At 45.2% G+C, this 27,480-nt stretch overlaps 1 protein-coding gene across 2 annotated transcripts in view; it reads left to right on the top strand.

Moving 5' to 3' along the window:
- The first annotated feature begins 8,983 nt into the window (after positions 1 to 8,983).
- The window catches only part of LOC126187376 (DENN domain-containing protein 1A-like), a 286,790-nt gene continuing 268,293 nt past the window's right edge, over positions 8,984 to 27,480 (top strand). For both annotated transcript variants that reach the window (XM_049928424.1, XM_049928423.1), the window contains exon 1: positions 8,984 to 9,123. In XM_049928424.1, the coding sequence (XP_049784381.1) occupies positions 9,107 to 9,123 (17 nt within the window). In that variant the 5' untranslated portion in view covers positions 8,984 to 9,106. The remainder of the gene's footprint in view (positions 9,124 to 27,480) is intronic.

Here is a 27,480-nt window from a genome sequence, read left to right as displayed (position 1 = left end):
TTTAACTTTGTGGAAGTGCAGATAACTGCTGTACCCAAAACTTTACCAGTTGGTTCCAAAAGGATGATGTATTCTAGTGGGTGCCCAGTGAGTGTGTCTTCTCAAAAGCAGGACACATAAGCACTGAAAAAGGAAACTGATCCACTCTGAGTAAAACTGGTCATATTTTGTTTATAAGTCACAGCATTAATTAGGTCCTTCTTCTTAGGCAGATGTATTGTCATGTTGATTGTAAACAAAATCAGTAGATAATTTCAGGAGTTAAAATTAACTTAATTCATGCTATAGTTTTATATTATGTTTTGTTTTCAATAAAATTATGAAAAATAACAAGCATGACTTTTATTTTTATAATTTTCCAACTTGATATAAGAATTCAGAATTTTGTTATGACATTTTTTATTTTTGCTGAGGACAAAATGTAGAACTTTTCGGAAATTTTAAAACTAGTGAGGATGTAATAGAAAATTAATCACCCTCTTTTTATGTTCTTTTAAATCCAGTTAAAATAAGGTAAAAATACAGGTATACTGACAATCAATTTCATGTATTGAATAAATGACTGATGAATGATGAGTCTAGAAAAAGAGCTAATGTGATCCATTGAATGAACAGTTCTGATCTGATCCCTGAAAACAATGGTTTTGGCCATCTCTACACCACACATGATGTAATTTGTGGGGTGAAGTGATGGGGGATGGGCTATCAAGTGATCAGACCATAACAACCACCCAATAAGCAAAGTTGATCTATCAGTTGTCCAATAGTCCCAAACATATACAATTTGTTGGTCACTCAAACGATAAGACAGAGTGTGTATATAGCAAAATCCTGTAGGTGGAAGTACAATACTACTTTAACAATGAGTTAAATTTTTTGAGCTTGCTTCTTAAGAAATGATTCTTAGAGAATAGTATTTAAAGAGTGTTTGGAGAGACCAGTTTCATAACCCAAATGTGTGTAAATTATTGAGAGATATACGAAGTTGTCTCATCTGATGCCTGCTGTTTTCAGAATGCGTTATTAGCTGTATGTCACCATTCGTATGAAATCCTTTCCAACACAATATATCATGAAGCTACCTCTAGATGTTCTAAATTTAATTCATCCAGCTGTTTCGGTTTCTGTTCAGAGGAGGACTATGTAACATCTATTTCACCCAAGGGCTACTTAAATTCATTTGTAAGAATGACATGTTTCTGTTAGTAGTGGTAGGGATCGTTTGTGGTGTGTCATTAAAAGAAGATACATCCCTCTAGAAACTATCATCAAGAAATATGCTGAAATATTTGCGAACCCAAAAGTTTGAATTATGAAACATGGACTTCAAACAACTCGTGAAAAATCTGGAGGACTGCAGAATTACACAGGTGTCTGGTCAAATACAAGGACAACAGTGAGCTTCTTGGGTGTAACTGTTCGTATCATTGATAAAGGGCGAAAGACTAGATTTTAAAGCCCCATCAACCATTGATGAATCATCACTTCAGTCACATTTAAGTCAGACCAATCGCACACCATGGATTATTTAAGCTACCAGATCTTGTCTGCACTGAACCAATTGAATATTACAATCAAAAATAGATGTTGGATTTCTTCTTCCATCTCATGAACGTTCACCAGTAGTGTGCTTGCGTTCATGCCAATGCCTGTACCCGCTAGGGTGGTGCCTTCTGTATACCACTGCAAGGAAGTGAGTCTGTAAGGAATGCTTGGTAAATGATATTCGTGTGGTTGTGTGTCTGTGGCCGTCTGGACAAATTATTGTGTGTGTACTACAAGCCACCGATATAGGGAAAGAGACTCTTCACATCAGAATCAGAAACACTTTAGTCAAGTGCAAAGGTAGTTGGCAAATGACCAATATTAGATCGAGGGAAGTAGAATCGACTCATCAACACGCAATAGTAGAAAACAACTCTGTAACTAAATAACAACAGAACTCTAAAGCTATTCTAAGAGTAACGCTCATTGAATACAGTTCCTTTTGTGGATGATGTAGAAGCACTTTGATAGTGTTAAAAAATTAAGCATGAAAACTAGACGACCTGCACTGGACTGTATTATCACTTTCGTCTGCTACATCAGCCTCCACCGGGAAAGCGGAGGTTGTCCAGGGAAATGAACTTGACCTGATCTTGTTGTGCTTCCGGAGGGTTTTTTCATGTCGCCAGTTGATGATACCAGCGGTAGCGAAGCAGCTGGAGCTTGGTCTGGATTGTGCTGTGTAAACCTTGATTTTAGGAAATTCTTTTTGAAAGAGGTATGTGTATTTCGCGCAGTCGAGTGAGACAGCAGTGGTTTTTCCATTAACGACATTTTCGAGCATGCAGTCTCCTCGTTGCATCACTTAATGTGGTTCTGAGGAAGGTGGTCGTAATGGGGGTTTGATGCTGTGAGAGCATACAAACATACATCCGTAGGACCAGTGCCATGTCTGGACAGTTGCTGGAGACCGATGTGGGAAATGTCTTCTCTCAACTGACAAATAAAATCATAATCTGTCAAGTTGGGTAACTGCAACAGCTGTGGTTCCACAAACTCCACTGGCAGGTATAACATTTCATTGTACACAAGTTTGGCAGCTAAAGCATCCAAACCTGGCTTGTAAGCGTTTACCATGCGTAGCAAAACCAGTGACAGGGCTGTGATGCAACTTGCTTGTTGCGTGTCAGGGCTGCTGCCAGTGCTTGATGCCAGCGTTCTGTCATCCAACTGCTTGTGAGATGATAGCTCGTCTTTCTGTGATGCAGTACTTCGGAAGTTAGATGTGCAAACAAGTCGGACTCAATGTGGCATCTGCACTCTATCATGACATGCGAAGAGCAGCCAAAGCACGACACTCAACTAGAAACAAAGGCAGAAGCTTAATTCTCTGCCGAAATGTTGTCTACTAATGCGACTTCCTCCCAGTGGCTGAAGCGGTCTATCGTTAGTCGTGTGATGGACGTAAGGGGCTGACCACATGATATGAACATCTAAAATCGAGCTGTTGTATCCGAATGTTGCCCACTGCTGCATGCACATATTTGTTGACTCTGGTGCGTTGGCATTTAATGCATGTCTGTGTGCAGTCTCTACAGGTTTTCTTGTCTCCTGACCACACGAAACGTTTGTAGACTAGCTGTATTGTCGCACGAACTGCCAGACGGCAACGTTATGTATATTATCGAAAGCACACTTCCTGAATGCCATGGCTGTGAAAGGTCGAGGTTTTCCACTGGACCCATTGGAGTAAAACTTAGCGTCAGTGCTGGAAACCTCTGCTATCTGAAGTTTGAGCGATGATTTCGAATCTTCAAGCAGGTCACGCAGCTCCTGGTCTGATTATTGTGCTGCTGTGAGTTCTGCGAAATCCGTCAAAAAAAGTGATGCTGCTCTTGTGGGGGAGGCAGTCAAATACTATATCGTCTGTTCCAGAAATGTGTTTTATGTCTGTGCTGAACTGAGAAATGTAGATCAACTGGTTGTGCTGGCAAGATGAGCAGTTCATGTTGTTTTATCGGAAGGCATATGTGAGCAGCTTATAGTCAGCAAAGATGGCTAATTCTCTGGCCCCCAGTCGAGATCGGAAATGTTTAATGACTTCATAGGTTGCTAAAAGCTCTCTGTTGTAGGTACTCCATTTCTTTTGAGATGGAGACAGCTGTGAGAGACTAGTGCTAGCAGCTGTCATGCTCCATCAAGAAGCTGTTGCAAGGCTGTAGTGATTGCCATTTGTCTTGCATCATATACCAAAGCCAGTGGTGCGCTCGGCTTTGGGTGTGTGAGTAATGCCACGTCTGCTGTACTCCACTTGGCTACTTCGAAAGTCGAGATCATTTCATTCATAAATGTAACTGGTGAGTTTCTATTGCTCTTCAGGCGGGTGAGTACCGCTATTAAAGACGCATGAAACTTTACTGCAGGAGGTAGGACACCGAGGAAATGATGCAATTTCTTGGAGGTCTTTACCAGGATCATCTGAAGGATGGTTTCAGCTTTCTTTGGAAAGTGCAATGAGCCCAAAGACATGATCCTGTGGCCCAAAATATTCACCTTGTGCCTGGCCAAAGACACTCTTGGTGGTGTTGAGAACGACGCCATACCTTTCCAATCTTCTGAATATTTCGGTAAGATGCAGTTGATGTTGCTCCAGAGAGATAGAGAAGACCAGAATGTCATCAAGATAAGTAAAGTAAATGTTTCGACCTTGTACTGCGGAGTTGATGAACCTATTCCACAACATTTGTGCGGCATTTCGTAGACCAGACGTCTTGAATGGTCTCTCAGAAAGGCCAAAAGGAGTGATAAAGGCTTCCTTTTGTGTGTTTACTTCTGCCACTGGAGTCTGCATATATGCCTTTACAGTCTAAAACACTGAATACTGTCGCGAAACATAATGCATGATTACAGTCCCAAAGTAATTGTATGGGGCAACAATCAGGGACCATTCCAGCAGTTAGGGCCCAATAACCACACAAGGGACCTACGCAAATTCTGATTTCACTATGGCAAACCAATCTGGTGCCAAGTGCCAAGGTCGGCAGGAGACTGGTAGGCCCTTCTGTAGTCTGTATGTGATGCACCGTGTCGTGTGGAATCTCCTTGTATGCTCACTGCTGGAAATCTCTGCATTAGGTCAGCTACTCGCCACTTGTGTCTTACACGAGTTTAGCTTTGTGCACTGTCACATCTCGACGAAAACCCGCAGCCATCGACAAGTCAGATATTCGCTATGCCAGGCAGCAATTCATAATGTGCTAAAAAATCCGCGCTGATTATCGGTTCTTACACGGCTGCAACCATGAAATCCCACATAAAGTCGAGCCGTATTCCAAGGTCCAGGCTGATTCACAGCATTCCGATGCCGATATAGTTGAATTGTTGGTGGCAGTCAAACAGTAGCGGGCGTGCAGACGCTTGCTGTGCCACTTCGTAAGTTAGAACACACATAAGTCAGAATCAGTGTCTATGAGCTATTCCTGCCTGGACTTGTGGTCACTGACGATTGGGCACTAAGACGACGCCCGACAATCAGCCGACACGCCTACATCCGACTGCCGCCGGCATTTAGGTGTGAGCAGGGCACTGCACACTTCCTTGCCTGGTCCCTAAATCTTCTATGATACTAGCAAATGGCGGGCTCGTTAGGAAGTGACATAGAGGCAGTGGTAGACGAGTGACTCCTTGAAAGTTTGCGATAATGGCCCCTGTCTCTACTGTGCTCATGTCAAGTTTATTCTTCCATCTTCTTGGTCAGTAAATCCACTTCGGTAGACAGCATGTTGTAATTGGCCCATGTGTGACAACAAGTTCTTGCACACTGCCATCGCTGTACTCACTGGCACAGGCATTATAGCTCAAATCTTTTGTCAGCTAACTCTGCTACAGCATCTACGGGCATGCTGGTTTGTGAGGGGCCAGGGGTGGCAAGCGATTACTCGCCATTATGCACAAAAGTCTACCAGGCGTGGTTCCTGTATCCGAATTACTCTCAGGTGTCGCAAATATTGTGAGTGCCTCCTGTTGCCAATGTCTTCTTGGGTTTGGACTTCTCTGATGTGTTCTTTGTGTGAAGTGGAAAACTGTCATATCAATTCTATTTTTAACTTCTCACATATGTCTGTCGTAGATGGAGTGGCGATCACATTTTTGATCTCTGCTGCATATTTCTGGTCCAGCTGGCTGACTATGACTGCAAATTTGGTTCCAACCACCATAATTCCAGCACAGAGTTAAGGTCACTTCCATATGTGCAAACTGTAAAGCTCAATTATGTGGCCAAAAAGTTAACATACATGTGGTGAGTTGTGAGACAGAAGGCTCCTTCGATGCCATCATGTTGAACGTGTGTCCTTCCTGTGGTATGATGCAGCTAATTCTGCCACTTCGAGGTCAAGAGTGTCAGTGTGGCTATGTTTCTGTTGCTGATTGAACAATTTACTGCATGTGTACTATTAGTTGCCAATATCGAGAAAAAGACTCTTCACATCCATATCAATAACAGTTTATTCAAATGCACAGGGAGTTGGTTAGTGGCGAATGTTAGATCCAGGTGTTTTAAATTGAAGTAGTATCGCCTCAACTACTAGAACATACAATAGTCAAACACAGGTCCATAACTAATTAACAATGGAACGCAAAAACTATTCTAAGAGTTAAGGTATGTCCACAAAATATCTTTTTTGTCATCAACTTTGCTCACGTGTATAAATTTCCAATAGTGCTATTACGCATGCACGTTTGTGCATGCATAATTTCCTGGGAATGGAGGCCTTGCCTAATGCTCATTGCTACCTCCCTTTGCGCATCTTAGCAGATGACAGGCAGCTGGGACTCATATGTGTTTCATTTTGTAGTGTGTCGAAGTTATGCTGTGAAGTGATCTATGTGCAATAATGTCTGTTGAGTCCAAAGGAAGCACACTTAAGTTTATAGATAAGTACAGACAAGAAAGTTGTATGGAATACGCCTGATGGAGATTATTTGAACAAAAGTTCGAGACTTGTTGACCTGAGAACATTAGATAAAAAGTCTCCGATAACATTTCTGTAAAGAAGAAGATACGCTAAGTTTCGAAATAGGAAAACTGGGAAGAACAAGTCAAAAATTTTACGAAAAGTATACGAAAACTGTGGACGAATATTCATGTTATGAATTAAAATCACAACAACTGAGGAGCCTGACTTCTGAACAAAAGAAATAATGATGTATGTGAAGCTCCTCAACATACTACAAAAAATAGAAATGAAGTGCACAATGATGCAAAAAATACGAAAGTAAAAAACACTGCTTCTGTTCTAGTGAATTCTGGCGTCTATGATATTCCCAGATTTGTCTAGTCTGAGGATGTAAGACTAATCTACATATCATATTTCATGATTAAATTTAACTTTCGCATAACGACTAAACAACCTCCCTTAAGTATTTTTCAGGTTCTGTTATAATCACTTTTATTTTTATTTCTTTATTTGTCTTCTGTTGATACAGTATATAAGAGAATTGCGTGGATATGGAACGAGACATAATTATACACGAGAGTAGTTATAGATGCTAATAGATACAAGTGTATAGGAACAAAATAGCAGGATAATAAAAGCTTGTTCCTAAGAAATAAGTGGGATTCTTAGCCACATATGTAATAGCTCTCTGAAGCAGGGTATTTTCCCAGATAGACTGAAATACAGCATTGTTAAACCACTTCATAAAAAAGGTGATACGTCTGATGTCAACAACTATCGCCCAATCTCTCTTCTGACTGCCTAATCCAAAATTCTTGAAAAAGTAATGTATTGTAGAGTAGCTTCACATCTTTGTAAAAATAAAGTTTTAACAAAATGTCAGTTTGGTTTCCAGAAGGGTTTTTCAACAGAAAAAGCTATATATACTTTCACTAATGAAATATTAAATGCTCTTAGTAACCGGAAGTGACCTGTTGGGATTTTTTGTGATCTATCAAAGGCTTTTGATTGTGTAAATCATGGAATACTTCTAGATAAGCTCAAGTACTGTGGTATGAATGGGACAGTGCTCAAATGGTTTAAATCATACCTAACTGGAAGAATGCAGAAAGTTGAAATAAACAGTTCACATAATAAGCAAAAAACTGGTGATTTCTCAATCTGGGGAACAACCAAGAATGGGGTGCTGCAAGGTTCGGTCTTGGGTCCTCTGCTGTTCTTAATATATATTAATGACTTGCCATTCTATATTCATGAAGATGCAAAGGTGGTACTTTTTGCCGATAATACAAGTATAGCTATCACACCCAACAGGCAAGAATTAACTGGTGAAATTGTAAACGATGTTTTTCAGAAAATCATTAAGTGGTTCTCTACAAATGGGCTCTCATTAAACTCTGACAAAACACAGTATATACAGTTCCACACAGTAAATGGAATGACACCATTAATAGATATTGACTTCGATCAGAAATCGGTAGCTAAGATAGAATATTCAAAATTTCTAGGTGTATGCATTGATGAGGGGCTGAACTGGAAAAAACACACTGAGGATCTGCTGAAACGTTTGAGTTCAGCTACTTATGCTATTAGGGTCATTGCAAACTTCGGCGATATACATCTGAGTAAATTAGCTTACCACGCCTATTTCCATTCTCTGATTTCGTAAGGCATCATATTCTGGGGTAACTCATCATTGAGTAAAAGAGTGTTCATTGCACAGAAGCGTGTAATCAGAATAATTGCTGGAGCTCATCCAAGAACATCGTGCAGACATTTATTTAAAGAGCTAGAGATCTTCACTGTAGCCTTACAATATATATATTCACTTATGAAATTTGTTATTAACATTCCGAACGAATTCAAAAGTAATAGCAGTGGACATGGCTACAACACTAGGAGAAAGGATGATCTTCACCTCTCAAGTTTAAATCTAACTTTGGCTCAGAAGGGGGTAAATTATGCTGCCACAAAAGTCTTTGGTCACTTACCTAATAGCATCAAAAGTCTGACAAATAGTCATATGGCATTTAAAAGGAAATTAAAAGAATTTCTTAATGGCAGCTCCTTCTACTCATTAGATGAATTTTTGGATATAGTAAGTGGGTAATTCCCCCCCCCCTCCAAAAAATTAAAACTATTGAGTGTCATGTAATATTTTGTGTAATGTAATATCTTGTATAGACACCTTTTATTAACCTGACACGTTCCACATAATTACGTAGTGTCGTATTCATGATCTATGGAACAAGTACTAATCTAATCTAATCTAAGATCTATCTACCCTTGTACGCCGTATATGTCAAATGTATTTTTTGATACTTTACTACTACAGATAATTAAATATACGTCCTACCTGGAAGCGGCTCGACTTTTAAAAGTCAGTATGCCACGTTTTGTGTTTTGACTACTAGACATTTTTGGATGCATTTCTGCCGCGGGGAAATCTCTGTATTGTGTTGTACACTTTGGAAGTTCAACAGAGATTCTACACTGTTTCGTGGTAGCTGTCAAAAATTGTTGACAGTTGTTATGTCTTCAGTCAGGCATCTTTGAGCAAAATGGGGGTGAAGAGTGTTTTCTGCATGTGATGGGAGTATGTTGATTAACAAATGTACCTTGTCCAGCAGAATGAGTGCGGAATTTACTCAGCCTAACACACGATGGGTTCACGAATAAGGTATAAACTGGAGCAACGGAATGTAATCAAATGTTATAAATCTTATAGTATATTGTGTTACTTTCTTGAACTGCTTGGTGAAAGCATAGATTTTGCGAATGTAACATTAGATAACCACGTACAAACAATTTATTTTCATTTGATCAAATTCACACCAAAAGGTGTAAGCGATTGTGCGTAGACTATTTGTATATTATAAACAAATTCTTTCCATTTAGGACGTCGACCTGACAATTTGGGTTACTTGGTGTATTAATAACTTTATTTGTGTGATACGGGACAGAACGTGTAGCATGAATCAAGGCACAAGCATTGATGTTGTATTTGTGAACTTGAGTTTTCCGAATTATCTGTAAACAAACATTAGAAGTAATGTTGCCAGACGATGCAGTTTTCACTGTGTAAAGTGGCACAGTGATGTTATATTCGATGATTCGATCCCTGACAGGTATCCTGGGTGTCGTTTTTCATTGTTTGTTCAATGAGCTTCACGCAAATATAAGGACTTTTAATCCACGTCGAACTTGGTGTATGTAATGACCTTGGTGTCACACAATTCTAAACTCTTCTCTTATCAAAGCTGTTCCGTTCTCACATCTTATCATATTTTAGTTTGATTCATTACTCCAAGTAATGAAACTACTTCTTTGTTTGCATTTCTTCTTTGTTGTTTAAAATTTATGATACTTTTTGTTATAATATTTTGGAAACTGTGAAAAATTACAGTGTAAATAAAATAAGCCAAAGAATGGTGGTTATTGGTAGGGACTGTCTTATGCTGTCAAACGAGTTTAAGATCATTACTTCCAGTGTTGTAATAATTGCTTACACTGATCACATATGTTCCATAAAGCAATATTTTGTTCTACTCAAAGAAAATAATAGCATCAGGGTTAAGGCACTGACAGGTTTCAAACACCTGTTAAACCATATTCTCAGTATATCATATTCCAGATGCATGTTGTGGATCTGTTGAGAATTATCAGTAGACTATCACCTTAAGTAGTACCTAGAAGACAGATCAGTGGGGCTCCGAATAAATTCGTAATTCAGTGATTATAGTCAAACTCTCATCCTCTGTACTTGTGAAACACATCATGTTAGTAGTTCCTGCAAAACATATATACCTTCCGCCAGATTGTTGAAATTGCAGACAAAACGTTCTGTCACATAGGACCTAGTCAATGTTCTGACTTTGACTTTCATGTATCACTGTCCATAGTGTAATTCTGCTGAATGGTCATATCAGTAGAATGTGTAGCATCACCACAACAGTTAATGGTTACAGTTTACTCTCTAATGAATACAGTGTAGTGGAGGTAGATAGGAATGTTAAGCAATGGGCAAGACTTTGGGCTGGTTCAAAAAATTTCTTTCAAATTGCCTATTTAAAGGGATGAGAAAAGTACTTCTCCCTGAGAAGCATTGAGTCTCACTTCTGCTATTCCTCCACTATGAAATTTTGTGTCTTTTACGCAAACTGTATATAGCCAAATATTTACCTCACATGTGATCTGTTAGCCAGTATATTGACTTTGCACCTTATTGGATATCAAGTGTCACAACTACAATGAAAACCAGTGCCTCACTTGAATTGGTGTGTCTTAGGAGCATGAACAATTCATTGCAGTCTGTGCACTGATTTAGTGGAACTTACTGCAGTCTCAAGTACCTGATGCTGACTCTGTATTTTGTTACATTATTGTATGATGAAACTTCCAGGCATAGTAAAACACTGTACCTGACCGGTGCTCTACTGACAAGAGTTATCCAAAGACAACTCATGACCTTCCTTCACAGCTTAACTTTCACCAGTCCCTGATCCTCTACCTTGCAAACTTCACAGCGATTCTCCTGCATACCTTGTAGGCTTAGCACTTGTTGAATAAAGGATATAGTGGAGACATTGCTTACCCACAACCTAGGGAATTGTTTATGTAATGAATTTTGGCAGTATTTCATATCGTTCAGGAGTCCTTGTTCGCTGCCACTACAATTGGCCTTGCGTTGCCACTTAACCAATTATTTTTTAAATAGAATCTCAAGCTGTATTGCTAAAAGTCACACACACACACACACACACACACACACACACACACACACACACACACACACACACACACACACACACACACACAATGCTAATTATGGTGGGAACTAAGCTGTCTAGAGGTGAAATTGTCACAGTTACTTACAGAACAAAAAGCTTCTGGAAATTTAAATAACCCAACGAGTAGCTTACAGTGAAACAAAAAAGTCAAATAAGGCATAACCGCTTACCTTTGCAATGGCAGTTTCAACCAAATTGAAATTGTTGTCACATACTAAGAAAATAACTGGAAAAGAAAAATAAAGTTTCCCAGACATGCTTATAGAAGTGCAGTAGCTACAAAACAGGTGACATTCTCCAGCCAGCTTACAGTCCCTTATGAATAGTGCACAGCAAACCGCTGAAAGGTCAGAAAAATCTACTAGCATTTGTGTGGTAATTATTCACTACTCTAATCACCAAACGGTAAGCTGAATGGAAAAGCAGAAAAATTAGAGACTTTGAGTCCAAAGCTGTCAAACCATTCAAAATTAGTTTAATGTGATGGATTAATGACACTTTTACTGTTTCCAAACTTAATATAAACCTCACAGTAAGATAATGCCAGTATTGCAGTGGAACATTAATGATATAAAAAGAAACATGGAGGAACTGAAATTCTCATTATTTTCCTTATATTATAACTCCCTTGACCAATTCTCATACTGGCATTTTTAATGCAGAAAATGTATTTTGGGTTCAGGAGCTCTCTGATTCATGACTACCGTTTTAATAGATGCTCATGATGTCTTAGGAAGTATACGTTGTCATACTGGAGACCACACACATTTCAGCACTGCACTTCCGTTATCATTGGCCATAATCATTTTGTTCTGCTCCCCAGCCCTTGCTTATTCTACTGAGTGGAAAATTGTTGACAACCTACTTCCTAATGAGCAGTTCCCAGTCTGCACCCATCTACCAGATGGAGCAGTCTTCGAAAGGAAGCTACCAGGATCAGTAATTAGCAAAGCAAACTAGATGCTACACAGCAAGCTGGCAGTCATTAAACACTAGACAGTGTCCAGGTGTGGAAGGACTACATCACAAGAATGACCCACCATGTCGCTGATATGTCTATTTATTCAGGTTATTTTAATTGGCAACCTATACCTTGTTGGAGTGGTGGCTGCTACTCAGCTATCCAGATGAGGCAAACGACTCTGTGGTTATTTAAATTCAAACCAACAGCAGATAACCTCACAGCCTTGCAGCCCTCTTCATGGGGGCTCGTGGTTCTTTTGTGAGTTCGTGCGTGGCGGACACGGGGCCCCGAGCTATTGCAGCCAATTCTTCCTTCCCCCCTGCAGGTCTGGGGGTAAGAATAGGCCCGAGGTATTCCTGCCTGCGTGTAGGGTTTGACCTCTATTTTTCAAAATTATCCCGAAGAGCGACCCAACTGGGGGAGGGCGCCTTACATGGTGCATCGTGTCCATTGTGCATTGAGATCTTTAGCCCTTTTTCTCGCCGTCGCATTGCAGTCCCGCCCATTCTCCATCTCTTGGGCGAGGACAGCTTCCTGGGTTCGTTTTCCACCACGTCCTATGCAGTGTAAATTTCTATGCCAATGATGACCATGGACTTCTTTGTACCTCGTATCCAGCACGGTAGCCAGTCTGTTGCGGTGGGGCCACCATGTATCCTGTTGGTGGTAGCCCCCTGGCAACATAGAGATCGTTCTGCTGATGCCTGCACCACTAACTCCCTACGTATGCCAAGGAGTAGATGCCCGTCACCCTGGGGCATCAGGACTCCCGGCAATGGCCATCCTGCCAGGTGGCCTTTGCTGTGGCTGGGTGGTGCCCATGGGGAGAGCCCGTGGTCGGAATGGGTGGCATCAGGGCAGATGACACGCCATGAAGCATAGTACGTAATCTCTTGCTGGTGGTCTGCTACCAGCAGGCTCTAAGCGGGCAAAGTCCAACTTTAATGCTAAGAAATATGACGCCAAGTCATTCCCCTCCCTGGTCACACCATGGGAGGAACGCCAGGCTAAGGATGGCAGTGAAGCTTATTTGGCCTGGTACCTCGTATGTACAAGAGTTAATGGGGAATCTTTCATGTCCTTGAAGCCTCAGTTTTTTGTGGAGCATTTGAAGGTCAAGTTCGGGGAGGTGGAGGGCTTGTCCAAAATGTGCTCTGGGTCAGTTTTGGGGAAAAAAAAAAAAACAGCATCCTCTGACCAGTCACAGGCATTACTTGCTTGTGGCAAGGTGAGAGATGTTTCTGTTACCATCATGCATCATAAGAGCTTAAATATGGTCCAGGCTATTATATTCCACAGGTACTTTCTTTTGCAATTTGACAATGAGCTGCACACCAATTTAGAGCGGTGAGGTGTTCATTTCGTCCAGCGCACCCATCGGGGTCCGAGGGATAACCAGGTTGCCACCGGTGCCTTCATCTTGGCCTTTGAGGGTGACACATTGTCCGAGAATGTCAAGGTGATGGTCTAACGTTCTGATGTCAAGCCACATATTCCTCCCCGATGTGGTGCTTTAAGTGCTGGAAGTTCAGCCATATGTCTTCCCGCTGTACTTACAACCCCACCTGTCAAGATTGTGGACGTCCATTGCATCCCAATACTGCATGCGCCCTACCTCCCATCTGTGTCAACTGCAGAGAGCATCATCTACCTTGCTCGCCAGACTGCAGGATTTTACAGAAAGAGAGGAAAATCATGGGATATAAGACTCTGGACCAACTGATGTACACTGAGGCTAAGAGGAAGTTTGAGCTCCTACATCCAGTGGCTATGGCCTCCTAATATGCTGCCGCTATTGAGAATAGTTCTCGCCCCATCAGTTCCTCAGATTCCTGTCGCCTCTCAGAACCGGGAGACTACACTGCCCCCTTTAGGCTGGGGAGACACTTCCTCCCTGTTGCCCCGGCACCACCTACTTTGGGAGAACTTCCCCCGAACCTTTGGGGATTTCAGTCCCCACTTCTGAGTCAGAGAAGCGTAAGGATTCTTCGGCTCCTCTCGCTAGCAAGGGGTCCCTGGGGTCACTCCCTTCCCAGGTTTCTGCTGCTGGGATAGATGACACCCGCCAGCGGCTGAAGAGCCCAAAAGCAACTGGTCATAGGGCTTCATGCTCCTCCTCGGTCCTGGAGACTGTGTCAGCGAAGTCCTCCCAGCCAGGAAAACCCAAGGAATAGCATGAGAAATAGAAAAAGAAAATCCTTAAGAACAAGGAAAAGGTGACACCCACACCACCTCTACCTACAAGCTCTGCATCTGAGGATGGAGTGGAGATTCTGGTGTCCGCTGAGGACCTGGATCTCGCCGGACCCTCAGACACAATGGATGTAGACTTCTCAGGCAAAAGTCGGTGGCAGCAGGTGACCCTGAGACGTAAACTGCCTCATTGATGTTCCTTGCCTTCCCGGTCTCTCGATGATGTCATCCTCCAGTGGAATTGCACCGCCTGGCTGAGCTACGGCAACTTCTAAGCTTTACACCTGCTTTCTGCATTGCGCTCCACAAAACCTGGTCCCCAGCAATGCGGACCCCTGCCCTCCGTGGCTATAAGGGATGTTATAGGAACCGTAGCGACTATAATCGAGTGTCAGGTGGAGTTTGTGTTCATGTCCTAAACTCTGTCTGTAGTGAACCTGTGCCCCTTCAAACTCCTCTTGAAGCTGTGACTGTCAGAATACGGACGACACAGGAAATAATTGTCTGCAATGTATGTCTTTCTCCAGATGGTGCAGTACCCCTGAATGTATTAGCTGCACTGATTGATCAAATCCCTAAACCTTTCTTACTTTTGGGAGATTTTAACACCCATAACCCCTTGTGGGGTGTCACCATGCTTACTGGCCAAGGCAAAGATGTCGAAACTTTACTGTCTCAGTTGAACCTCTGCCTCTTAAATACTGGGGCTGCCACACATTTCAGTGTGGCTCATGGTAGGTACTCATCCATTGATTGATCAATTTGCAGCCCAGGCCTTCTCCCATCTGTCCACTGGAAAGCACATGACGACCTGTGTGGTAGTGACTGCTTCCCCATCCTCCTGTCACTGCCCTGGTGTCAGACCCATGGACACCTTCCCAGATGGGCTTTAAACAAGGCAGACTGGGAAACTTCCACCTCTGGTGTCACCGTTGCCTCTGCCCCACATGGTCACATCTATGTGATGGTTGAGCAGGTGACTACTGCAATCATTTCTGCGGCAGAAAAAGTGATCCCTCACTGTTTAGGTTGTCCCGGGTGAAAGACAGTCCCTGGATGGTCACCAGAAATCGCTGAGGCAATTACAGAACATCAGTGAACTCTACAGGGACATAAGTGACACCTTTCCCTAGAACACTTAATAGCCTTTAAGCGGCTCTGTGCTCGTGTATGTCAGCTTATAAAACCTTGGAAACAGGAGTGTTGGCAGCATTGGGTGCTGTACATCACCTTCCCAAGTCTGGATGAAGATCAGACGTCTTTTTGGGTACCAGTCCCCAACAGGTATCCCTGGTGTTACCATCAATAGTGTGCTATGTACCGAAGCAAACGCAATTGCCGAGCAGTTTGCTGAGCACTATGCTCGAGCCTTTGTGTCGGAGAACTACCTCCAACCTTTTGTACTCACAAACGGCTGATGGAAAGGAAAGTCCTCTTGTTCACTACATACCACAGTGAACCCTATAACACCCCGTTTACAGAGTGGGAGCTCCTCAGCACACTTGCACATTGCCCTGACACAGCTCCTGGGCTGGATCGGATCCACCATCAGATGATTAAACGTCTCTCGTCTGACTACAAACGCCATCTCCACATCATCTTCAATCACATATGATGCGATGATGTCTTTCCATCGCAGTGGCAGGAGAGCACCATCGTTCCGGTGCTCAAACCTGGCAGAAACCCGCTTGATGTGGATAGCTATCAGCCTACCAGCCTCACCAACATTGTTTGTAAGCTGCTGGAATGTATGGTGTGTCGGCGGTTGGGTTGGGTGCTGTAGTCACTTGGCCTACTGGCTCCATGTCAGCGCAGCTTCCCCCAGGGTCGTTCTACCATTGATAATCTTGTGTCCCTCGAGTCTGCCATGCGAACAGCCTTTTCCAGACACCAACACCTTGTTGCTGTCTTTTTTTATTTACAAAAAGTGTATGACAACACCTGGTGACATCATTTTCTTGCCACAGCATATGGATGGGGTCTCTGAGGCCCACTCCCGACTTTTATCCAGAATTTACTATTGCCTTGTACGTTCTGTGTCCATGTTGGTGCCTCCCATAGTTCCCCCCATATCCAGGAGAATGGGTTCCTGCCGGGCTCTGTATTGAGTGTATCACTATTTTTAGTGGCCATTAAAGGTCTATCAGCAGCTGTAGGGCCATCCGTCTCACCCTCTCTGTATGCAGATGACTTCTGCACTTCATACTGCTCCACCAGCACTGGTGTTGCTGAATGGCACCTCCAGGGAGCCATGCACAAGACGCAGTCATGGGCTCTCACCCGCTGCTTCCAGTTTTTGGCCGCCGAGCCATATGTCGTACATCTGTCGGTGTCGTGCTGTTCATACAGAACCAGAACTTTACCTTCATGATGATCCACTCATTGTAGTGGAGACATATCGATTCTTAGGACTGGTTTTCGATGCTTGATTGAAATGGCTACCTCACCTTCGTCAGCTGAAGCGGAAGTGCTGGCAGCACCTCAATGCCCTCTGCTGCCTGAGCAACACCAACTGGGGTGCAGATCGCTCTATGCTGCTGCAGCTCTACAAAGCCCTTGTTCAATCCCGCCTTGACTATGGGAATCTGATTTATGGTTCAGTGGCACCCTCAGTGTTGCATGTACTCTACGCAGTGCACCACTGTGGCGTTCGCCTAGCGATGGGAGTCTGGTGACCAGTGTCCTGGTGGAGGCTGGAGTCCCTCCATTGCAGATACGATGTGCACAACGCTCGCTAGTTATGTTGCACACATTCATAGTTCACCTGAGCATCCGAATTATCGTCTCCTTTGTTGACCTGCGGCACTTCATCTCCCGCATTGGTGGCCCAGGTCAGGGCTAACGATTGCGGTTTACAAGCGAACCCTTCTGTCTGAACTGGAGTCCTTCCATTTACCACCTCCCATCCAGGTCCGTCCGCATATGCCTCCATGGTATACACCTAGGCTGCAGATTCGTCTGGACCTTTCACATGACCCCAAGGACTCAGCTACTCCTCCCGCATTGGTGGCCCAGGTCAGGGCTAACGATTGCGGTTTACAAGCGAACCCTTCTGTCTGAACTGGAGTCCTTCCATTTACCACCTCCCATCCAGGTCCGTCCGCATACGTCTCCATGGTATACACCTAGGCTGCAGATTCGTCTGGACCTTTCACATGACCCCAAGGACTCAGCTACTCCTCCGCTGTCACTTCCTCTCGATTCTTGACGTGTTCCTGGGCTCTGAAGTGGTTTACACCTACGGCTTGATGGCTGATGGTCGTGTTAGCTCCGCCTACATCCACGGAGGCCGTTTTGGACAGCATTCCTTGCCTGATGGCTGCAGTGTATTCACTGCAGAGCTGTTGGCCATCTCTCCTGCACTTCAGTATCTCTGTTAATGCCCAAGGGAATCGTTTCTTCTGTGTACTGACTCCTTGAGCAGCCTACAAGCTATCAACCAGCGCTACTCTCGCCATCCTTTGGTAGCGTCCATCCAGGAGTCCATCTATGCCCTGGACCAGTCCCATCTTTTAGTGGTATTTTCGTGGACCCCAGGACACATCGGCATTCTAGGCAATGAACTTGCCGACAGGCTGGCCAAACAGGCTAAGCGGAAACCGCTTCTGGAGATAGGCATCTCCGAAGGTGACCTGCATTTTGCCTTACACTGCAGGGTTTTCCAGCTTTGGGAGACGGAATGGAATAATAGTACACACAACAAACTGCATGTCATTGAGGAGACTGCAAATATGTGGAATTCTTCCATGTGGGCCTCTCGGAGGGAATCAGTTGTCCTCTGCCAGTTCCGCATTGTCCACGCTTGGGTGATCCACAGTTACCTCCTGCACCGTGAAGACCCGCCTGAGTGTTGGTGTGGCACCCGGTTGACAGTGCCCCATATTCTGGTGCACTGTCCCACTTTGACTGCCCAGCGACAAAATCTTGGGTTACTGGACTCGTTGCCACTAATTTTATCTGACAACACCTCATCGACTGATTTAGTTTTACTTTTTGTTCGTTTTATCATTTGATCTAAGCTTTAGCACATGTGCTTTGTCCCTCTGTGTCCTCCACCCTAGTGCTTCTGGGGTGGAGGTTTTAATGTGTCGCAGAGCGGCTGGCGTCTCATTTTTTATTCTCATGGTCAGCCAGCCTTGGTAATCTGCTTTGTTGTTTTAATCTCTTCATCCCGTTGCTTGCATTTGTGTTGTTTTCTTGTCCCCTTTTGTCTATTTACATGTTTGTTGCCCTTCATCGTTCTTGTGATTTTTCCTTTCATTCCGTTTTGAGTTGTAAGTCACGTTCGTTTTATTCTCACCCTTGTGGCATTGTTTTATTTGGAACAAGGGACTGATGACCTCGTAGTTTGGTCCCTTTCCCCCCTCTTGTAATCCAACCAACCAATTCTTCCTTCACCGGCTGCACTTCTTTCATGCTACCCTCCCTCCCTATCCTACTCCTTCCCCTTTGCCCCATCCTTTCCCTCTCGTGGTGTTCTGATTTATATTGACCTGCATATCCAGTTGGTACCCTATCTTGCTTGCAATTTTGTTCCTTCTGCATGTTCTTTTATCCTTTTTGGCATTTAGGTCCCCACATTAGGTTTGACCTTCACTTCTAAATTTTCTGTTTTAGTGTGAGCCATTTGGGGAAGAACTCCCTCCCTAGCATTTACAGAGCGCATTCCAGCCCCCTTCCAACCTGCTAGGTCACCAGCATGTAGCCAGTACATGCGGTGGGGCTGTTATGTACCCATCTGGCTGAGCCCACTGACAACACAGGGATCAAATTACTGATACCTGAGCTGTTCCCTCACTGTGTACGCCAAGGAGTGGTTGCTTCTCTTCTTGGGGTGCCGTCGCCATGCCAGGTGGCTCTTGCTGTGGTTGGGTGGTGCCCATGGGGAGAGCCCCTGATCAGAGAAGGTGGTTCAGGGCAGATGATTAGCATATGAAGCATGTCAAGCTGCAAAAATTTGGCTGTTCTCAAACGGCCATCTCTTTGAATGGTGAAAGATCATTGAATTCTGCTTCATATGACACAGCAGCTTTCCCTTCCCTGCCTACCCCATGGGAGAGGCACCAGGCTTGCTGTCTTCGGATGAAACATTTTCCCCGCTAGCTCATCTGTACTAGGACTGGTGGGGACACATTCACTGCCACAAAGACACTGTTTTTGTGGAGAATATTGAGGACAAGTTGGAGTCTCTTAGTAAGATGTGGTTGGGTTCCCTATTGATCAGAGCCTTTTCTGCCACCCAATCTGCAGCTCTTCATGCTTGTGATCATCTTGGCAATATCCCAGTGTCTATTGCTCCTCACCAATCTCTGAATATGATCCTGGGAATGATTTTTCATTGAGACCTCATACTGCAAACTGAGGAGGAACTCTAGGCTAATCTGGAGCAACACGGCATTCATTTTGTTCGACGTGTGTAGAAGGGTCGCAAAGACAGTCGCACTGATACTGGCACCTTCATTCTGGCTTTTTAGGAGATACCCTCCCAGAGGTGGTCAAGGTTATGTCCTACAGACGTGATATGAAGCCGTATGTCTCACAGTGTGGTGCTTGTGTTTTTAGCATATGTCTTCCCGATGTACGGCGGACCCTCTGTGTGGTGACTGTGGACACCCACTCTTCATGAGGGAAGCCCTTGTGTTCCGCCACCTGTGTGTGTCGCTTGTCGTGGCCACCACTACCCTCGCTTTCCAGATTACCCGGCCTGTCTTAAGCTGGGGCTTGCCAGAAGTGTGAGAGACCCCATCCAGTGGCACTATATTCCACTTTTGCCTCTGTTACATCCTTCCACCTCCTACCTCTTTCTTATCTCAGCCTGTTGTCCTTTCCCCTCCCCCTCCCGCTGCAGTTCCCACAACCTCCCATCCAGGAGCTGCTCCCCTCCCTGACCGAAGAAGTGCCCCCCTTCTTTGGCATCTGCCAGTGATTGGGCTCCCTCCTGAGACCCCCCTGCCCGGCATGTCTCAGGCTAGAAGACTCCTATCACCACTTGGCCATGAGACCCACCATCTGTGTGCCCCAAGGTCACCTGCTCTTTTTCAGTTCCAGATCTTGCAGATGCCTGTACTCCCTCCTGCCCTCCTTCACCTCAGAAAGAGGAGAAGAAGGAACTTAAGTCCCAAGACAATGACCCTCCCCCTCCCCATGTCCCTGGAGGTGCCATCTCCCACCTCGCAACCTGAGTCTGACACCTTGTTTATGGATGTCACCCCATCCTTGTTGGTAACGACCACAGATTGAGTGATGTGATCTTCTCTTGGCTGCTTTATGTTTAACCTGGACTCATCCCACATTATCATCCAGTCAAATTGCAATGGATACTATTGTCATCTACTGGAAATACAATGTCTTGTCTCCTCCTGTTCTGTGTTCTGTCCTGTTCTTCAAGAAACACATTTCTGTGATGACCACTCTCCCACACTTCGTGGTTATCAGGTGTTCTGTCGAAAGTGTGCTGGCCCCGGGGTAGCACCTGGCGGGGTCTGCACTTTATTTGGCTCCCATGTCAGTAACTTTATCCCCCTACATAACAACTTGGAAGCAATAGTGGTTTGAGTGCAAACAACTCCAGCAATCACCATTTGCAGTGTCTACCTCCCTCCAGGTAGGCCACTTCCTTACATTGTACTGTCTACCTTAATCTAACAAGTCCTGCCCCTGTTACTCTTCCTTGGGGCTTCAGTGCCCATCACCCACTGTGGGAGAGTGTCACTTCAACAGGTAGGGGTCTCCTAATTGATCAACTTATCATGGGCCTCGATTTGTCTCTCCTCAATGATGGTTCCCCCACCCACTTCAGTGGTGCTCATGGCACGTTTACTACTATCGACCTCACAGTCTTCTCCCTGGCTCTCGTGGCATCCCTGCTTTGATCATCCCATGATGACCTTTGTGATACAGTGACCACATTTTGGTGATTCTATCATTTCCCTGCTGCCACTGGGCTGACAGGCCCCCAAGTTGGACATTCCTCAGGGCCAATTGGCCTTTATACACATCTGCTGTGCACTTTGATAAAACCCTCTCTAATTCTATTGGTGCAGTCATGCAAGGTGTGTCTGCCACCATTCTTCGTGCTGCTGGCATTGCTGTCCCCATATCCACAGGTCCACCTTGTCTTTGACTGGTACCATGGTGGACCAAGCATGTTGCAGTCACTGTCCAGGACTGCTGATGGTTGCTGCAGTGGTTTAAACGACTCCCTTCCCAGACCAACCTTCTCACTTTTAAGCATCTCCGTGCTAAGGCTCATTATCTTACTAAGTAGAGTAAAAAGGAATGCTGGGAGAGCTACGTTTCCTTCCTGGGGACATATGCCTCATCATCACAGGTTTGGTCCAAGCTCCTTAGTCTCCTGGGCCGCCAGTGACAGTCAGCTGTCCAGGGTCTTAACCTCCATGGTTCTCTGTGTACTGATCTATTGGTCCTTGCAGAATACCTCACAACATGCTTTGTGACAACATCGGCGTCCTCTTCCTATCCTGCTACCTGTCTCTGTCAGGAACGCAGAGTTGAACAGACCCCATCTGTTTTATCCTGCACCATGCTGAGCTCTATAATGAACACTTCACTGAATGGGAATACTTGCAGGCAATTACCTTTTCATGAGACACAGCCCCAGGCCTAAATTCCATCCACAATCAAATGATCCAACATTTGGACATTCCCCAGAGGCAACATCTCCTGAGGGTCTTCAACAGCATTTGACTCACAGGTACATTTCCGTCACAATGGCGAACCCAGGAAGAACTCAACATCTCTCGACAGCTGATGAATGTATTTTGTAAACTGCTTGAGAGAATGGCTAGCTTCAGATTATGTTGGGTACTCCTGTCTCAGGGCCTTTTGTCCTCTTATGAGTATGAGGCCTCTGGGCGGGACGATCTCCAACTGACCATTTACTCACATGGGAAACAGACATCCGACCTTCTTTGACCTACATAAGGCATACGATATGGCTTGGCGCCATCACATTTTAGTTACCCACCATGATTGGGGCTTCCGTGGTCTCCTTCCAATTTTTATCTGAGAGTTTTTATCTCACCAGCTCTTCCTGGTTTGAGTTGGAACTTCACTCAGCACCTCTCGGATTCAGGAGAATGGTATCTCACAGGGTTCTTGTGCTTAGTGTGTCACTCTTCTGCATAGCCATCAATTGGCTTGTGACCTCTGTTGGGCCTCTGGTTACCCTGGCGTTGTACGTTGACAATTTTTGCATCTGGTGCAGGTCCCACTTGGTAGCATTTGTTGAGTGCTGGCTCCAAGATACCATCTGATGGCCCCCTGCATGGGCTGCCTCCCAAGGCTTCCAGTTTTCTCCCTCCAAAACGCAGGTTATGCATTTTTGTTGTTGACCCACAGTACACCCCGATCCCAAACTTTATTTAGGCAACCAGCTCCTCGATGTTGTAGCGCAGTCGAGTTTCTTGGGCCTCATTGGTGATAAAAAGATGACATCGGTGCCCCATATTCGCCATCGAAAGACTACATACATGTGGAAGCTCGATGCTCTCTGCCTCCTGGTCTACACATCTTGGGATGCAGACTGTACCATTCTTCATCATCTTTACTATGCTCTGGTCTTGTCCAGAGTCAATTATGATAGTCAGGTTTATGGCTCAGCAACTCCTCCCGCTTTGCAATTGTGTGGGGTGCATCTGGCTGTTGGTGCCTTTCGCACTAGTCCCATTGACAGTCTCCTCACAGAAGTGAGGACCCCTCTACAAATACTACAGAGCCAACTCCTGGTTTCTTATGTAGTTGCCATTCACAAATTCCCGGACCATCCTATGAACCCTGTCATCTTTGCCAGTGAGGGATGTCTTCCTCCCGACACCCGCCCATGGGTAGGATTGCTAGTTGGCGTGCGTCTCACTTCCCACTGTCGGGATCTCCATCTCCACTGACGGGAATGCACCTTGTGTCTTTCCTCCCATAATCCCTCCCCCCACATCCCCTTGGATGGCGCCTGGAACCTGGATTAGGACCGATCTATTCCAGGGTCCTAAGACCTCTGTCACCCCTATGGTTTTCCAGCATCTTGTACATGCCATCCTTGCAGAGTTCCAGCGTACTACTATCTTCTACACTGATGGTTCTAAGACAGTCGATGAGGTGGGATAAGCTTTGACATCTCCTACTGGCCTAAAACACCATTTATCACCAGGATCATGTAGTGTGTTCACAGCAGAGTTTCTAGCCATTCACAGAGCCCTTCATTTTGTTTCTCGGCCTCCCTCCACAGTGTTTTAATTTGTTCAGACTCAGTGAGCAGCCTGCAGGCTATCAACTGATGCTACTCTTGTCACTCTTTGGCCTTTGCTATCCATGACCTACTCTCTGCCCTTGGCCGTGCTGCCTGCTCAGTTGTCTTTTTCTGGGTCCCAAGTCATGTGGGCATCCCAGGGAATGAACTGGCTGACCATTTGGCTAGAGCAGCAGATACTTACCCCACATTTCTTTTCATGATTCCAGCTGTGGATCTGCAGACCTACGTCAAATCTCTTTGCCCAAACATGGAATATGTAGTGCGCTACTGCTCATGGTAATAAACTTCGCACAATCAAGAAGTCTACAGCAGTCTGGCACTCTTCCTTGTGCTCCTCTTGGCAGGAGTCCTCTGTTTTATGCTGTTTACACATTGGTCATGCCAGGCTCACCAATTGTTTCCTCCTACGTAATGAAGCACCCCCACAGTGTGGTTGTGGAGCCAGACTGACAGTATCCCACTTATTGGTGGAATGTCCCCTTCTTTTGGAGCTTTGTGCTAAGTATAATATTCCAAGTTCCTTAAATTTAATATTAGCAGACAATTCACAGAGGGTTGAACTGGTCCTAAGATTCCTTCGTGAAAGTGGTTTTTATTTCAAGATATAAGGTTTTACTGTACTCATGGAGCAGGGGCAGAGTGGTTGTGGTTGGTACCTCACTTCATGTCTTCTCAGTCTGGGACCCCCGTGACCACTCCCCCATGGAAAGATCACCCCCCTTTTTTCCAGTTTTTTGAGCAGTTTGGTCTCACCTTTTATGCCTTTTACTGTGTGTGTGTTTTAACTTCATTATTTTATAATTTGACTCCCCTTACTGAATCCATCCACTTTTAGCAGACCTTCTTTCTTCTGTGACTACCTTTGGAATTGTGGGACTGATGACCTCACTTTTTGGTCTCAACTACCCTCTCAGTTAATCAGCCAGTCAATTAATCACAGCCTTTCAGGCAGAGACCGGCAAAGCTCAATGTATAATATAGGGGAGCAAAGAATAGTTATGGTATGTATTCATAACCTCAATCAACCATACCATTTATTCCACCCAAGTCTAGGAAGCTGTCAGGAAAATTTCTGACAATGCAGTTGTCCACCTATAGTAGCTATGCTGAGGCAAAGATACTCCAAGGAACATTTGAGGACAGTGCCCAGGCAATGGGAGAGCATTTTGCAATGGCTGCTGCCACTGCCACCCATGATCTGTGGCCCAAATCCAACAATTCCAAGTCATAAAGCTGTTCTGTCTACATATGGGAACTGGAAGTGCTAGAATCACTACTGTCAGAGGCTTGTGGTACTTCGCGTGCTAAAATTCGAGTCGAACACATCATACTGTAATACTTTCTAACAGAATTTAATTAAATTCTTGTAAACTGTCTTCATTTGGTGGAACAGACATGATAATTTCACAGCTCATGAAAGGAAGCAGTTTTGATACCTATCCTCACATGAGGATAGGACCAGACATACACCATTAATTACAGAAGAACGTGTGTGTGTGTGTGTGTGTGTGTGTGTGTGTGTTTTTTATGGTCGACCCTTAAGTAGATGGTTATATGTTGCTTGGTCTGTGTACTGGAAACCTAGCAGTTCCTTAGCTGACCTCAGCACGGCTAAAGTTGGTGTTGGTCTGCTGTTGACAACTGGTCTTCCAAGTGCAGCTACACAACAGGCTCTCCTGGGTGGACAGCATTGTATAGAAACATTTCCTGATGATAAGGATAAGGCATAAGACTACTGGGAGGTCCAATATTCTATGACGCTTTCACTTGTATGTTGCACTTAATTGGACTGTTGGAGGTGTGCCTGCTAACACAAGTTTTCATGATTATGGGTGCACAATGTATGGATAAGTGAGACCTACCTGTCTGAACATCACTGATATTGTCCACCATAAGGGGATGGGGTTGACCATAGGTGTTTCCAGGAACAACCCCCCCCCCCCCCCCCCCCCCCCATGCGGGTTCGGGGGTTAGAATAGGCCCGCGGTATTCCTGCCTGTCGTAAGAGGCGACTAAAAGGAGTCTCAAATGTTTCGGCCTTATGTGATGGTCCCCTCTCGGGTTTGACCTCCATCTTTCTAAATTATTTCGAAGAGCGAGCCAATTGGGGAAGGGCGCCTTACATGGTGCACTGTATCCGTCGTGCATTGAGACCTTTAGCCGGCTTTTTCGTCATTGCAATGGTGTCCCGCTCGTTTTCCATCTCTTGGGCGAGGATACGTCGCTGGGTGCGATTCCCACGCTGCACTCTGCAGTGTTTCTTTTAACTGCGACGACGACCTTGGACAGTTTTGCACCTAAGATCCAGTACGGTAGCCAGTCCGTTGTGGTGGGGCCGCCATGTACCCTCTTGGTTGTAGCCCCCTGACAACACAGGGATCGCTCTACTGATGCCTGCGCCGTTAACTCCCCACGTATGTCAAGGAGTAGATGCCCGTCTCCCTGGGGCATCAGGACTCCCGACAATGGACATCCTGCCAGGTGACTATTGCTGCGGCTGGGTGGCGCCCGTGGGGAGGGCCCTTGGTCGGAGTAGGTGGCATCAGGGCGGATGACCCGCAATGAATCGTGGTACATCATCTCTCGCTGGCGGCCAGCCGCCAGCAGTCTCTAAGCGTTCTCGGGCTCAATTTAATGCTGAAAAGTACAATCCGAAAATGTTTCCCTCTCTTGCCACGCCGTGGGAGGAGCGTAAGTCTCAGGATGGAGGTAATAGTTATTCGCCCTGATTCTTAGTTTGTACGAGAGCTGATGGGGAGTCTTTTCTCTCCACAAAGCCTCAGTTCTTCGTCGAGCATTTAGAGGACAAGTTTGGGGAGGTGGAGGGCTTGTCAAAATTGCGCTCTGGATCGGTCCTGATCCAAACGGCATCCTCTGCCCAGTCACGACGGTTGCTTGCTTGTGACAAGTTGGGGGGTGTTGCTGTTACGATCACACCGCATAATAGTTTAAATATGGTCCAGGGAGTTATTTACCATAAGGACCTTCTTTTGCAGTCTGATGACGAGCTGTGTGCCAACTTAGAGCGCAGGGGTGTACATTTCGTCTGTCGCGTTCATCGGGGTCCGAAGGAAAATCAGATAGCTACTGGTGCCTTCATCTTGGCCTTCGAGGGTGATACGTTACCGGAAAAGGTCAAGGTGATGGTCTACCGATGTGACGTCAGGCCCTATATTCCTCCCCCGATGCGGTGCTTCAAGTGCTGGAAGTTCGGCCATATGTCTTCCCGCTGTACTTCCAGCCTCACATGTCGAGATTGCGGACGCCCGTCTCATCCCGATACTCCATGTGCCCCGCCTCCCATCTGTGTCATCTGCGGGGAGCACCATTCACCTTGCTCGCCAGACTGCAGAATCTTCCAGAAAGAACGCAAAATCATGGAATATAAGACCCTGGACCGACTGACTTATACTGAGGCCAAAATTAAATACGACCGATTACATTCCGTGAGAATGACATCATCCTACGCCGCTGCTACAACACCTGTGCTCGCCCCATCAGTTTCGCGACTTCCGGCCGGATCACTGAGTGGTACAACTCCTCCTGCCCCCTTGCCAGTGGGGGGCTCTACCCACCGGGTTGCTCCTGTGCCACCTACCTCAGCGGCAACGCCATCCCCCCCATCAGGGACATCCGTCCCTGCTTCTAAGCCAGAGAAGTGTCCAACTTCTTCGGCTTCTCATGCTCGTAAGGGGTCCCTTGGGTCCCTCCCTTCCCAGGTTTCCACCAGTGGGAAGGCTGACGACCGACAGTGGCATAAGTGCCCGAAATCAGCTGGTCGAAGGGCTTCACGATCCTCCTCAGTCCCGGAGACTGAATCAG

This window comes from Schistocerca cancellata, chromosome 5, assembly GCF_023864275.1.
Source record: "Schistocerca cancellata isolate TAMUIC-IGC-003103 chromosome 5, iqSchCanc2.1, whole genome shotgun sequence".
NCBI classification, from domain to species: domain Eukaryota; kingdom Metazoa; phylum Arthropoda; class Insecta; order Orthoptera; family Acrididae; genus Schistocerca; species Schistocerca cancellata.
The sequence above is the reverse complement of the archived record's forward strand: the minus strand, read 5'-3'. Positions and strand labels throughout refer to the sequence as shown.